Source organism: Diorhabda carinulata, chromosome 6 (genome assembly GCF_026250575.1).
Source record: "Diorhabda carinulata isolate Delta chromosome 6, icDioCari1.1, whole genome shotgun sequence".
Classification (NCBI taxonomy): domain Eukaryota; kingdom Metazoa; phylum Arthropoda; class Insecta; order Coleoptera; family Chrysomelidae; genus Diorhabda; species Diorhabda carinulata.
Window position 1 is genome coordinate 25256107 of NC_079465.1, and position 13560 is coordinate 25269666.

At 32.2% G+C, this 13560-nt stretch overlaps 1 protein-coding gene across 15 annotated transcripts in view; it reads left to right on the plus strand.

The window, feature by feature from the left end:
* LOC130895921 (protein turtle) overlaps positions 1-13560 on the plus strand; it is a 57390-nt gene that overhangs the window by 27341 nt on the left and 16489 nt on the right. For 5 of the 15 annotated variants that reach the window (XM_057803551.1, XM_057803549.1, XM_057803552.1 and 2 more), the window contains exons 4-12: positions 4086-4270; positions 4340-4569; positions 6769-7182; positions 7251-7459; positions 9378-9585; positions 9644-9790; positions 11203-11493; positions 11600-11665; positions 11975-12160. In XM_057803551.1, coding sequence (XP_057659534.1) covers positions 4086-4270; positions 4340-4569; positions 6769-7182; positions 7251-7459; positions 9378-9585; positions 9644-9790; positions 11203-11493; positions 11600-11665; positions 11975-12160 — 1936 coding nt within the window. The remainder of the gene's footprint in view (positions 1-4085; positions 4271-4339; positions 4570-6768; positions 7183-7250; positions 7460-9377; positions 9586-9643; positions 9791-11202; positions 11494-11599; positions 11666-11974; positions 12161-13560) is intronic. The other 10 variants (XM_057803557.1, XM_057803556.1, XM_057803559.1 and 7 more) reach the window with 4 other exon arrangements.

A 13560-nucleotide genomic window follows, 5' to 3' on the forward strand; every position in this document is an offset into this window, starting at 1 on the left:
AACAACCACTACACTAACACTCAAAATTACACTGTCTGAAGCGCGTTTCGATAACCAAGTTATCGATCTTCAGACACTGTTGTAAACAGTGTCTGAAGATGATAACTTGGTTATCGAAACACGCTTCAGACAGTGTAATTTTGAGTGTTGGTTAGTTGTAAACAGTGTGTTCAGTACGAATATCACTAATGGTTAGGAAACTCCAACATGTTTAGAATCAAATGGATAGTGAATGGATTTATATACTTAATTCACTTTTTTTGATATATCCACGTATAAATTCTAACTATGTTTGTCTGATTTTTTCATAAATTCAGTTCTTACTATTTTTCGACCACTCCTGGTATTATTTACAATTCATTACATATTAATAGTGATATTAGATATAATTCTCGTTATTCTATATTTTTAAGGTCATTTTATTTATTCAATTCTCGAAATATTTAATAAAAAAAATTTTATTTTACGTAGGAAAAAATATTGGTTACGCCACTGTCTCTGGGATATAGAGAGCAGAGTAAAAAAAGTTTTATCATCATTTTCATTGGATTCTATATCAACGTAACATTTATGTGTTTTATTACGAACGGGCATTCTGTTTTTTAGTTAAAATGAATATCGATATTCATGTTTGGTAGTATTTCATTTAGTTGAATGTTTGTAGAGAGTCGTTTTGGCAGCGAAATCCATGGAAATTTAGTTTGCTTTCTGGATAAAATTAATATTGTGCCGAACTGAACAAATGTTCATTAATTTGACATGGTTGAAAAACGGTTAATTAAATGTTTCCTAGTATAATATCTAATACAATTATAGTTACAAAATTTAAAACAAAAATTAGGGGTATAAACTAATGAATCCACTAAAAACAGGTATTGAAAATGTATCTGGGACAAGAAGAAAAAAAACTTTTGTTAGATATTTATTTCGTAATAAAACGCATAAACGAAAATGCCATTGAATCATTTTCTAAATATCAATGTTGTGAAGCAATATATTTTCTTTGCACCAGTTTCACAAGATAATTTACCCAAATACTAGCATGAAAAAATTTCTAATTGTATCTATTTTTCAAAATAAATCCTAATACTAACAAAAACAAAACTTACTTTCAGTAATCGCATTTTTACACATCAAAACCTTACATATAACTTAAAACTCATATAGCAGCATCGATTTAGGATCTGTTAATTATAAATATTGCAGTTATTTATTTATTTGTTAATAATACCCAACACAAACTTCTTTATTTTTATTTAATAATACAATAGTAAACCATTACGCCATTTCTTATAACAGCTTCTCTTCTTCTTTTTTGTCTACTATATGTCATTATTTATATCATGTATAGAGATGGGCGTTATGTCACATTTTCAATAGGTTTGTTCCAACATGCTAATATGGACAGTTTAAATGATATTTTCTGCGCAATCTTCGGCTATGCACGGTTCTGGTAACAGTACATGTTATGAACCAAGTATCGCAAAAACTGTCCCGAAAACTGTTCACAAACTAAGTCGGTTGGAAGAAAACAAACAAAACAAAATCGTTCATATAACCGTAACTATTCGGCTGGAACACATAACCTCTATTGCGCAGACTCGTCACCCTATCAAGGATGGTTTTTTGATGGGTTGGAACGAACTAAATCAGTTTATTTTCGGTAGTTGGAATATATAGATATGAAAATATTTTTTTAATGCCCAATATTTCTAAAATAACGTGATTTTTCATATAAAACGCTATATTGTGAACCTAGAAAGTTCAAGATGCGTGTGTTATCTAAATAACTGTTGTTACAACGGTTTTTGCATGTGCGAGCATCTCTACAGACACGTTTACAAATTTCTAAGAAATAAAATGAAAATAATTCGGTGATATTTATGACAAAGGGAATAAACATATTAATAAGAATGGAAATTTTATCATCTTTTCAAGCCAATGAGTGTGCGGTGCTACTAATTTGACAAAAACAAAAAAACTTAATGCGATTACTGATTTCTGTCTCTCTCTATCTCTCTGTGGCTGCTTGTTTAAGATTAGTTTTTTTGTTAGTAGTACTTACTATGCATAACAAATAATACATAACCTAAAAATTCGTCTAAATTCATTCTAACACGTTTGATTACAAAAAAGAAATCATTGATTATATGAGAAATCCATAAATTAACGAGACAAAAATATTTTTTATTTGTCTCTAACCAAACCTTGTTTGTTATCTTGTAAATCTCGTCATGTCCCCGATGTCCAATCGCTATTTACAAACTCCGGGGACCTTCCTGGTTTCTCTGGTTGGGAACTTATTGAACAGGAAGGTCTACGATTAAAGGTGATCCTCTTTAATTGACGGTTGGAATTAGTTCCGACTCGATTAGTATACAGTAAGAGATTGAATTAACTCGGAAACAGCGGTATAGTATAAATTGAACGTAAAAAGATTAAGGAACAAAAAGGTAACTATTTACGACTAACATTTATTTTTTCAAAATTCAATTCAATTTTATACAATATATGACACAAACATATTTTAACAGGTTGGGGTGTATTAGAAAAAAAATTTTGATTCATTCTGCAAATATGGGTGATTATATATTAGGCGTTACATAATTTTCGAAAATGAATTAATATTTATGTGAATTTTTCTCGGTTTCTCGTTCTTTTTTATTCATGCAACAAGGAAAACAATAACTACCCTATCTGTCAGATTTATTTGAAAATTGTGACAGGTGACATGAGCAACATGGCGGTAGGAATAAAACAATCGCTTTAGACACTTTAGTCTAACACGAACGGCTCTTGCCTTACAACCTGTTTTGTTACAGTTTGATTTAGATCTTGGTAAGAATGGTTTAACAGCTACGCTCTTTGAACATTTATACCGGTAGATTTGAAACTACGTTTTAAATATTGTGTGAGAATGGAATTAGACGAAATAATAATTTGAGCACGTTATATATATAGTAAAAAAAATTCGTAATGCTTTTCATTGTTGTTGTGCTGAACGGTTAGGGTATTGTTTGTGCTCGATTTAATATTATAAAGTTTGGAAAATGCTTTTCAGCTTTTCGTAGACATTGTTGTTGTGTTAATTAACGGTCTTTTGTTGGGCCTTTTCTCCCTTAAAATGACTTTAATCTCTCTCTTTAGTCGATCGGGAAAAGTGAGTATGTAATTTAGATTCCTTAGAAACGTTCTAATTAATTATATGTAGACAAAAATGATCAAATATCATAACCTAACCTCACAATTTTCCTAAAACGGTTATTTTCTAGGTTTATTATCAATTTTTATGAACTAACATAATAACAACCTGTGTTTTTCTCCCTTTTCCGTGGCGAGTGTGATTTGCGCGGTTCTTTTTTGTATTCTCTCGAAACTATCGAATAAAGTAGCGTTCAAACTAAAATTTGAACTTTTTTATCTTGAATTACCACAAAGAAAATAAGCCCGCAATAGAAAGTCGAAAAATTAACTGAAGTTCATCAGTTTTTTCGATATTCCACCTGGAATCGAGTTTGCTATCGCGAAATACTCTATGACTTAGAGACAGAGTACACCCAGTAAGATTCAATCCATCCTATTCGACGTTTCTATACTATAGTGATTTCTCTTCCTTTCCCAAAGTGAAAAAACGTTGCATTTTGAATCGATTGAGTTCTGGAACGAGGATGCTGTTGAAGCTTTTAAATGAGCTCTGCGTAGCTTAAGCTCTGTTTAAACTTGCGTCAAAGTAGCTCACGAAATGTTTGTGAGCGACTTAAAAAATGAGTAAACGGCTCAGTATTTTCATTTTTGGTCGCTAAATAATCTTCTTGTCTATCCACATCCACCTCTTTCCAGGAATTGAAAATGAACCAAAAACATTAGGAAACAAATCTAAGATTGGTAGAAATTAGTTTCTAGTTGAATTAGTAATGATTAATTTAAGAAAGACATTTAACTAGAAAAATCAGATGTGGTGATAGTACCTACTTTTTCTTACTTTCAACCCTCATCTTTTTCAAAATCAATATATCAATGAAATAATTTAATTGCTTACCGTAATTTTGAAGTGAAGGATTAAAGTCATTTTTGTATGTATATAGAAAGGCAGCGCCCTGATTGAGTACTTTTTAAAGGGACAGGACATACCGATTTACATTTGGTATGAAAGTTACCCGACGCACAGCGGTGAAGGATACGAAGGTAGGGTATCGAGGGTATCGCCGGATTCCCCATATGGAGCCGCCTCCCTTAACCTCACAAATATTAGAGAATCGGACCAAGGATGGTAAGTCCACAATTCATATACCAAAAAAAAAAAATCTAAACTACTACGATTTTTTTTCATGTGTTGAAGGTATGAATGCAAAGTGGTATTCCTCAACCGTCCTCCCAATCAACCGAAAAACGGTACTTGGTTCCATTTGGACGTGCACGCACCCCCCAGGTTCGTAGTGACACCCGAAGATATCATCTACGTTAACCTGGGGGACGCCATTATTCTAAATTGTCAAGCCGAAGGGACGCCCACTCCTGAAATTCTTTGGTTCAAAGACGCCAATCCTGTCGAACCATCTTCGACGATAGGTAATTTACTTTCATTTCCTCTAATGGTTATCCTTTATGTCTTCCCATTCCCTCTTGTGGTTCTCCTTTATGACTTCCTATTTCCTCTTGTAGTTTACCTCTACGACGTCCTATTTCCTCTATTGGTTCTTTTTTTAACACGTCCTATTTCCTTGAATTGTTCCTCTTTATGACGTCCTATTTCCTTTAATGGCTCTCTATTATGACGTCCTATTTTCCTTAATAATTCCTCTTTATAAAGTTCTAATCCTTTAATGGTTCTCTTTTATGAATTCCTATTCCTTTAATGGTTCCTCCTTGTGACGTTCTATTCCTTTAATGGTTTTTCTTGCGTCCTATTTCCTTTAATGGTTCTCTTTTATGAAGTCCTATTCCTTTAATGGTTCCTCTTTCGTCCTATATCCTTTAATGGTTCCTCTTTATGACGTCCTATTCCTTTAATGGTTACTCTTTATGACGTCCTATTCCTTTAATGGTTCCTCTTTCGTCCTATATCCTTTAATGGTTCCTCTTTCGTCCTATTTCCTTTAATGGTTCTCTTTTATGAAGTCCTATTCCTTTAATGGTTTTTCTTGCGTCCTATTTCCTTGAATTGTTCCTCTTTATGACGTCCTATTTCCTTTAATGGCTCTCTATTATGACGTCCTATTTTCCTTAATAATTCCTCTTTATAAAGTTCTAATCCTTTAATGGTTCTCTTTTATGAATTCCTATTCCTTTAATGGTTCCTCTTTGTGACGTTCTATTCCTTTAATGGTTTTTCTTGCGTCCTATTTCCTTTAATGGTTCTCTTTTATGAAGTCCTATTCCTTTAATGGTTCCTCTTTCGTCCTATATCCTTTAATGGTTCCTCTTTATGACGTCCTATTCCTTTAATGGTTACTCTTTATGACGTCCTATTCCTTTAATGGTTCCTCTTTCGTCCTATATCCTTTAATGGTTCTCTTTTATGAAGTCCTATTCCTTTAATGGTTCCTCTTTCGTCCTATATCCTTTAATGGTTCCTCTTTATGACGTCCTATTCCTTTAATGGTTACTCTTTATGACGTCCTATTCCTTTAATGGTTCCTCTTTCGTCCTATATCCTTTAATGGTTCTCTTTTATGAAGTCCTATTCCTTTAATGGTTCCTCTTTCGTCCTATATCCTTTAATGGTTCCTCTTTATGACGTCCTATTCCTTTAATGGTTACTCTTTATGACGTCCTATTCCTTTAATGGTTCCTCTTTCGTCCTATATCCTTTAATGGTTCCTCTTTCGTCCTATTTCCTTTAATGGTTCTCTTTTATGAAGTCCTATTCCTTTAATGGTTTTTCTTGCGTCCTATTTCCTTTAATGGTTCTCTTTATGAAGTCCTATTCCTCTAATGGTTCCTCTGTATGACTTTCTAATTTATTATCTTCATTTTTCCTTTACCTTCTTGCCCGTTTACTCTGGTTCATTTTCGTTGTACGAGGGAAGTCTGATATGTATTTGGCATCGCCGCCCGATGGCCCTTATATCGCGATTTCGAATTGGAGTCCTAGTTTTTTTCTGACCGATCGTGGAAGCTGATCTTGGAAAATGGAAAAAGAACAATATGGATTCATTTTTTAAGAAGGAAATCGCTTATGAAAACTAAAGAACGTTCGTTTGCTGTGCGATTATTTTCCTTCGATGGTGACTACCAAAAATTGTGGTTTCAATTTAGTTGTACGTTGGTTTTTGATAAGCCACGCTCAGATCCAATCTCGATAACAATCGTGATACCGTTTCGAGCAGTGTTTAACGCTCTCAATGAGCAATCCGTGATAGTAGATGAAACACGGATCCACTAGTACACACCATAGACAGAAACAGTGGATTGCTCTCGACGAACGTGCTCCAAAGAAGATGAAGACTATCCTATCGATCGAAGAGGTGATAATCACCGTTTTTTGGGATCCCAAAGGTGTGATTTATCTGGAAAAGGAAAAAAACGCATACAGGATGGAATTATTTGACCGATTGGATGCTCTTTCACCATGATAACGTACCAACTCCCTAATTGGGCTACGAACCACTGTATTCTCCCCAGATCTAGCCCATTTTGTTTCCAAATTCGAGGAACTCGTAGCCATTGGGGGGCAAATTAACGCTTGTTTCGATAGACATGTTGCCATCTTCAAAGTAAACCGAATTTTAGCGCCAAAAATCGAACAAATAATTTGTTTTTTTAAAGGCATTTTCAACGACGGCACCGAATTACGTATATCCAACATCCGACACGAAGATATAGGAGATTACACTTGCATAGCTCGTAACGGCGAAGGTCAAATTTCGCATACGGCTCGTGTGATAATAGCAGGGGGCGCAGTTATTATGGTACCGCCGACGAACCAAACGAAATTAGAAGGCGAAAAAGTCCAATTCAATTGCGAAGCTAAAGCGCAGCCGGGCAATGTAACCGTCAAATGGTTCAGGGAAGGCGCCCCGGTTAAGGAATTAGCTTCATTGGAAACGAGAGTCACCATCAAAAGAGACGGTTCTCTAGTTATAAATCCGGTTAGTTCGGAGGATTCCGGTCAATATCTTTGCGAGGTCAGCAACGGTATCGGGGAACCCCAATCAGCATCGGCCTACTTAAACGTCGAATGTAAGTTGAATTTTTGTTTTCACACATGTATATTGAAAAAAAAATGCGTGTTTCGATTTTGGTTTCAGATCCGGCGAAAGTAACGTTTACTCCCACCATACAGTACCTGCCGTTTCGTCTAGCTGGCGTGGTTCAGTGTTATATTAAGGCGAATCCTCCATTGCAATACGTCACGTGGACTAAGGACAAACGATTATTGGAACCTTACCAGACCAAGGATATCGTCATTATGAATAATGGTTCGTTATTATTCACCAGAGTCAATGAAAACCATCAGGTAATTATAGTTTCCTCAATATCCTTATTTTTTTGAAAGTGTGGCAACGTTGTTGAATTGTTTTTGTAGTGTGAAACGTATATAATTAAACATTTCATTTATAGCCCTAGACGGTAGGTATTTAAATTGGTTTGAATTGAGAAAATCTGTCAAATTTATTTATTCCATCTCCTTGGTAAAGGACGAAAATATTTTTTTAAATTTTTGAAAAACGAACATAGTATAAAAAAAGTGAAGCTCGTAAGCATTTGCTTGTATAATTCAGAAAATATTAAATTCTTTTGATTTGTTGAAATTTTGTTATAAAATTTGACTTTTCATTGTGAAAACTAACTTTTCCCTATAAAATTTCATTTTTTTACTTTACTAGTCAACGAGAATAGTTGAAACTTTTTTATAATTACGTTGAATTCGTCTGTTAAACTCATTTATTTTGTGAAACTTTGGTTGTAAATCCATTATTTCTGTCAAATTTGACATTTTTCTCAGTTTTCACAATATGGTTATACTTTTAATAGGAAATTTATTTTACTATAAATTTTCTCAACGAAAACATGTGAAATTTTGCTTTTCATCATGAAATTTTCAGTTTCTATTATATGTGATTAAATTTTCACTGTGAAATCGCAATAATTTTCTTACAAATCATTTTCTTATCATGAACTTTCGGAGATTTTTTTGAAATTTTGTTTTCTTTTGTAAAACTCATTTTTTTCGTGAAACGTTGTAAATCCATTATTTTTGTCAAATTTGACATTCTTCTGTGTGAAACCTCAGTTTTCACTATAAAATTATACTTTTCATGGGAAATTTATTTCACTGTAAACTTTCTCAACGAAAAACTGTGTTATTTAACTTATCATCATAAAATTTTCAGTTTCGATGGTAGTGATTAAACTTTTACTGTGAAATCGCAATTATTTTTCTTAGAAATTATTTTTTTGAAACTTTGTAAAAGTAATTTTTTTATAAAACTTTAGTTGTAAATTCATTATTTTTATAAAATTTTATATTTTTCTGTGTAAAACCTCAATATTCACTATGAAATTATACTTTTTATGAAAAATTTATTTTCCTGCTATATTTCTTAACGAAAAACTGTAAAATTTGTGCTGAAAACCTCATATTTTACTTTATATGGGAAATTGTCTTTTGACTGCAAAATATTTTGCATTTTTGTTGTTATTCCATTTATTTTTGCCAAAATTTACATTCTTTTGTTGCAAAAACTCATATTTCACTTTTCACTGCGAAATTTCTCGAGAAAAAACTGTATTTTTTTGTAAAATTTGATTTTTCATCATTAAATTTTCTGTTTCTATGATGTTTAATTGAATTTTCACTGTGAACTCGCAATATTTTCCTTAGAAATTATTTTTTTAATTATGAAATTTCACTTTTCACCGAAAATTTTATTGAATATTTTGTTTTCTTCTATAAAAACACAACTTTTTGTAATAAATTTTTGTGTGAAGATCTCACATTTTGGTTTCTATTCAATTTATTTCAATAAAAACAAAATTTTTTTGGTGAAAACTTGTACAATTGAATTTTTTTCATAAAAATTCCGATTTACTTGATCAATTCTCATTTTTTTGGTAAAATTCAATTAACTTTTCGCCAACTTGCCGTTACTCTAAAATGTGAAACCTGCAAAACTTGAGTTTTCACATTGAAACGTGTCTTTTCACCATACAATTTATCCAAAATTTATTTTCAACCCTTACAGAGTTTCCAAAATTGAAAAAAAAACACATAATTAATTATTTCCAACCATACCCGAAGTAACGTTTATTAAAAATTTACGAGTCTTCCCCAGAATTCACATTCAAAGACCCTTTCGGAACAAAAAGGGTTCGCTTCGAAAAGCGCGTGCCTTAATAACCTTCCAAACAACTCATAAATTATATATTTCAAGGGTCGATATACTTGTACCCCTTACAACGCGCAAGGTACCCAAGGTAGTTCCGGACAAATGGAAGTATTGGTTAGAAAACCGCCAACTTTCATCATCGAACCGGAAACGATGTACCAAAGGAAAGTAGGGGAGTCCGTCGACATGCCCTGCGATGCCGTCGAAGCCGAAGGTACACAAAAACCTACCATACAATGGCAGAGAAGAGACGGTGAGTCGATTAAAATCCCACAAATGTTGAAAATTGTATCGGCTCGTTTTCTTCTCAGGTACTCCGCTGCCGAAGAACCGCGTCAAGTTAGTTGGAGGTAATTTGACTTTGGAGTCGATTCGTCGCTTGGATTTCGGATTTTATCAATGCGTCGCCACCAACGAAGTAGCAACGATCATCACGGGGACGCAGTTAGTGGTAGAAGGTAAGAGACAAATCGCCAGTTAACGTGTTAATTTTAAGTCGAAATTTTTATGCGCTTTTCTTTTCGGTTCAATAGTTTGTTCCCGAATAGAAAAAAAATTACGTATTGTGTTTTTCTATACTGTGAAATGTCTTGTTTATTGTGAAAAATTTGACTTCCCTTCTCAAATTTCACTCGTTCTTTCCAAATTTCCATATTTTCCATAAGATTGTTTATAATTTCAGATTTTTTTCTATCAAATTTCATATTTACTTAAAACTTACCTTTTTGCTTTGCAAACCTAATTAAAACTTTTCACTGTAAAAATATATTTTTGTTGCACTGAATTTTTATTGTGAAATTCGATTTAGTTTTGAGGAACTTTTTTCAAAAAAAAGATTTAACTTCAATGGAAAACCTGAAAAAATCGACTAATCTAAACTTTAATGCTTTTTTTTGATATAAACACCAGATATCACTGTCTCTATGAAAATTTGGCATCTGAATATTTTCACTATCGGATTTCATTTTGTTCCTCGAAGATTTCTCTACTTTCCTATGATCTTTCCAAGTTTCACTTTGATTTATTTACTTTCTAAAATTTGACTTTTCATTGTGAAATATATCTTTTCACTATAAAATTTCACAAAATTCATTTTTATTGAATGGAAACTTTTTCTTGCAAAATTTGTTTCTACTTTGTGATATTCCATGAATTTCAAACAACTTCGACAATCTTCTGTGAAATTTTTATCGTGAAATTTCACTTTTCTTTATAAAACCATGGTTAGTGTGAAAATTGGACTTTTCACCGTAAAATTTATTATATTTTTTATAAAATTTGTTTTCTCGACATTTTCACTTTAAATCACCAACTTTTTGGTTTTTGTTCGACTTATTTCGATGAAATTTGACTTTTTCAATAAAACATTTCACTCTAAAACTTGTCTTTTCACCGTGAAATTTAATATTTTTTCTACAAATTTTGTTTTCTCGACAATTTCACTTTAAAACATCAACTTTTTGGTTTTCAATCGACTTATTTCAATGAAATTTGACATTTTTCTATAAAATATTCATTCAAAATTCCACTTTTCGCTCGAAAAAGTGTCTTCACCTAAGAGAAGTCTGAATGTTCATTATAAAAACTCGACTTTTGTTTTTTGCGATTTTTTTTCAATAAAACTCAATATTTTTCTGCGAAATTACACTTTTCTCGGTAGAAACTTTTTCATGTAAAATTTACTTCCAACTTTGTAGAATTTTTTCGTTTGAGTTTTCACAGTAAAAAAATGTTAATTCATAATTCACTTATATCTACAATATTAAAAAAAAAAACTTTTCGTTTGTAAAATTTCATTTTCACTATTGTCATAATTGCCATTTCGATAAAACGATGTGTGAATCCACCGAACAAGTCGATCTGTTGACAGGAACTCAACCCCACGCACCATACAACCTTACCGGAATAGCTACGGAATTTTCCGTAACCCTCAGCTGGTTACCTGGCTACAGCGGAGGCCCGGACTACAAACAGGAATATACCATGTGGTACAGAGAAGCCGGAACAACAGAATGGTCGACGATTCCCGTAACGCCATCTGGTGCGACTACTGTAACAATAAATAGGTTAGCTCCGGGAACTAATTACGAATTCCACGTGATAGGAAAGAATGCTTTGGGAGATGGAATGATGAGCAAGATTATTACAGTGCGAACTGTGGGTGAGTAAATTTATTATTATTGTAGCTGAATTTCGGGGGGTTTTCATTTTTTTGGTGAAATTTTTCAATAAATTGACTTATACCTTCTTTTATTCCGGCTGCTTAGAGGTGGGTCAACAAAAACCTATAAAAATTACCCCAACGCCCTTCATGACACCAAACGATGATGCGGGTAAGAAGAAAAATCGAAAAATTTTTACTTTTTTTCCAAAAAAAATAATTATTGTACAATTTCAACGGTATATGAAAACGTGGTTTACCATGTGTTATACTGATGAGACTAAATTAGGCCTAAACAGAAACAAAAATTTTTAATTGCAAAATTAAAATGTTTTACAGTACGTTCTTCATAAATCTTGTATTGTTAACGATGTTGTCAGTTCCTCCTAACAATTAAATTCAATTCAAGCAAATTTTTTAATACTATAATCAACTAAATTGACAACGGTGTATCTTCTTATTGGTTATATAATGTATCTAGGACCAAAACCAGGCGTACCCCGAAACCTGACCGTTAACGAGATCAGTAACGGTTTCTTAATCACGTGGATGCCACCAGTTGAAAGAGCTGAACTCATACAACACTATGTGATCAAATATAGGACTGATGGACCATGGAAGACATTGAACAAAGCTCAAATTAGACCCGAAGACACCCATTATTTAGGTAAGTACCCATTTATATATTTTTTTCATATCTTATTACCTTACTTTTCACTACAAAACTATGTTTCATGTGGGAATTTGACTTTTCACTGTGAAATTTTTTTTGCTGTATATTCGTTTTTTCGTAACAGGTTTTTTTTGCAAAAGTTGGGGCTACTTTGTGAAGTCCTAAAGTTTTATTGTGAAATTTGATTAATTCTTCACTTTTCACAGTGAAACTCGTCTTTTTACTGTGAAAAACCTTTCAGATTGAGTTCGATAAATTTGTTTCTTCTGAGAAGTTTGAATCTTCATAATAGAAACTTGAACTTTTTGTTGTGAAATTTGAATGTTTTTGTGAAATTCCATCAATTTTTGACATAATTGACATTCTTCTGGTTATTATTTACTATGAAATTGCTCTTTCCATTACAAAACTTTTCTAAAAAATTTAACATTTTTTGTGATATTCAATTTTTTTACTGAAAACTTTTTTGTTGCAAAAGTTGCTCCTACTTTGTGAATTCCTAAAGTTTTATTGTGAAATTTGATTAATTCTTCACTTTTCACAGTGAAACTCGTCTTTTTACTGTGAAAAAACTTTCAGATTGAGTTCGATCAATTTGTTTCTTCTGAGAAGTTTGAATCTTCATAATAGAAACTTGAACTTTTTGTTGTGAAATTTGAATGTTTTTGTGAAATTCCATCAATTTTTGACATAATTGACATTCTTCTGGTTATTATTTACTATGAAATCGCTCTTTCCATTACAAAACTTTTCTAAAAAATTTAACATTTTTTGTGATATTCAATTTTTTTACTGAAAACTTTTTTGTTGCAAAAGTTGCTCCTACTTTGTGAACTCCTAAAGTCTTATTGTGAAATTTGATTAAGTCTTGATATAATTGACTTTCTTTTGTAAAATATTACTTTTCACTATAAAACTATGATCAATTTTTGACATTATGTGAATTATTTACTGTGAAACCTCACTTTTCACAATAAAACTACACTTCATATGAAAATTCACCATATATCTTAGAAATGTGTCTTTACCGTAAAATTTGTTTTCTTCAAAGAAGTTTAAATTTTTATCGTGGAAACTCGACTTTTACTATGAAATTTTAATGTGTGAAATTCCATCAATTTTTGACATCCTTGACATTATCTTGTGAAATATTCGTTGTGAAACTTCACTTTTCACTATAAGACTCTTCATATGAAAACATTTCACTGTGAAACTCGCCTTTTTACTGTGAAATTTTAATGTTTTCATGAGAAATTCCATCAATTTTCGATATGCTTGACATTATCTTGTGAAATATTCGTTGTGAAACTTCACTTTTCACTATAAGACTCTTTATATGAAAACATTTCACTGTGAAATTCGCCTTTTTACTGTGAAATTTTAATGTTTTCTGT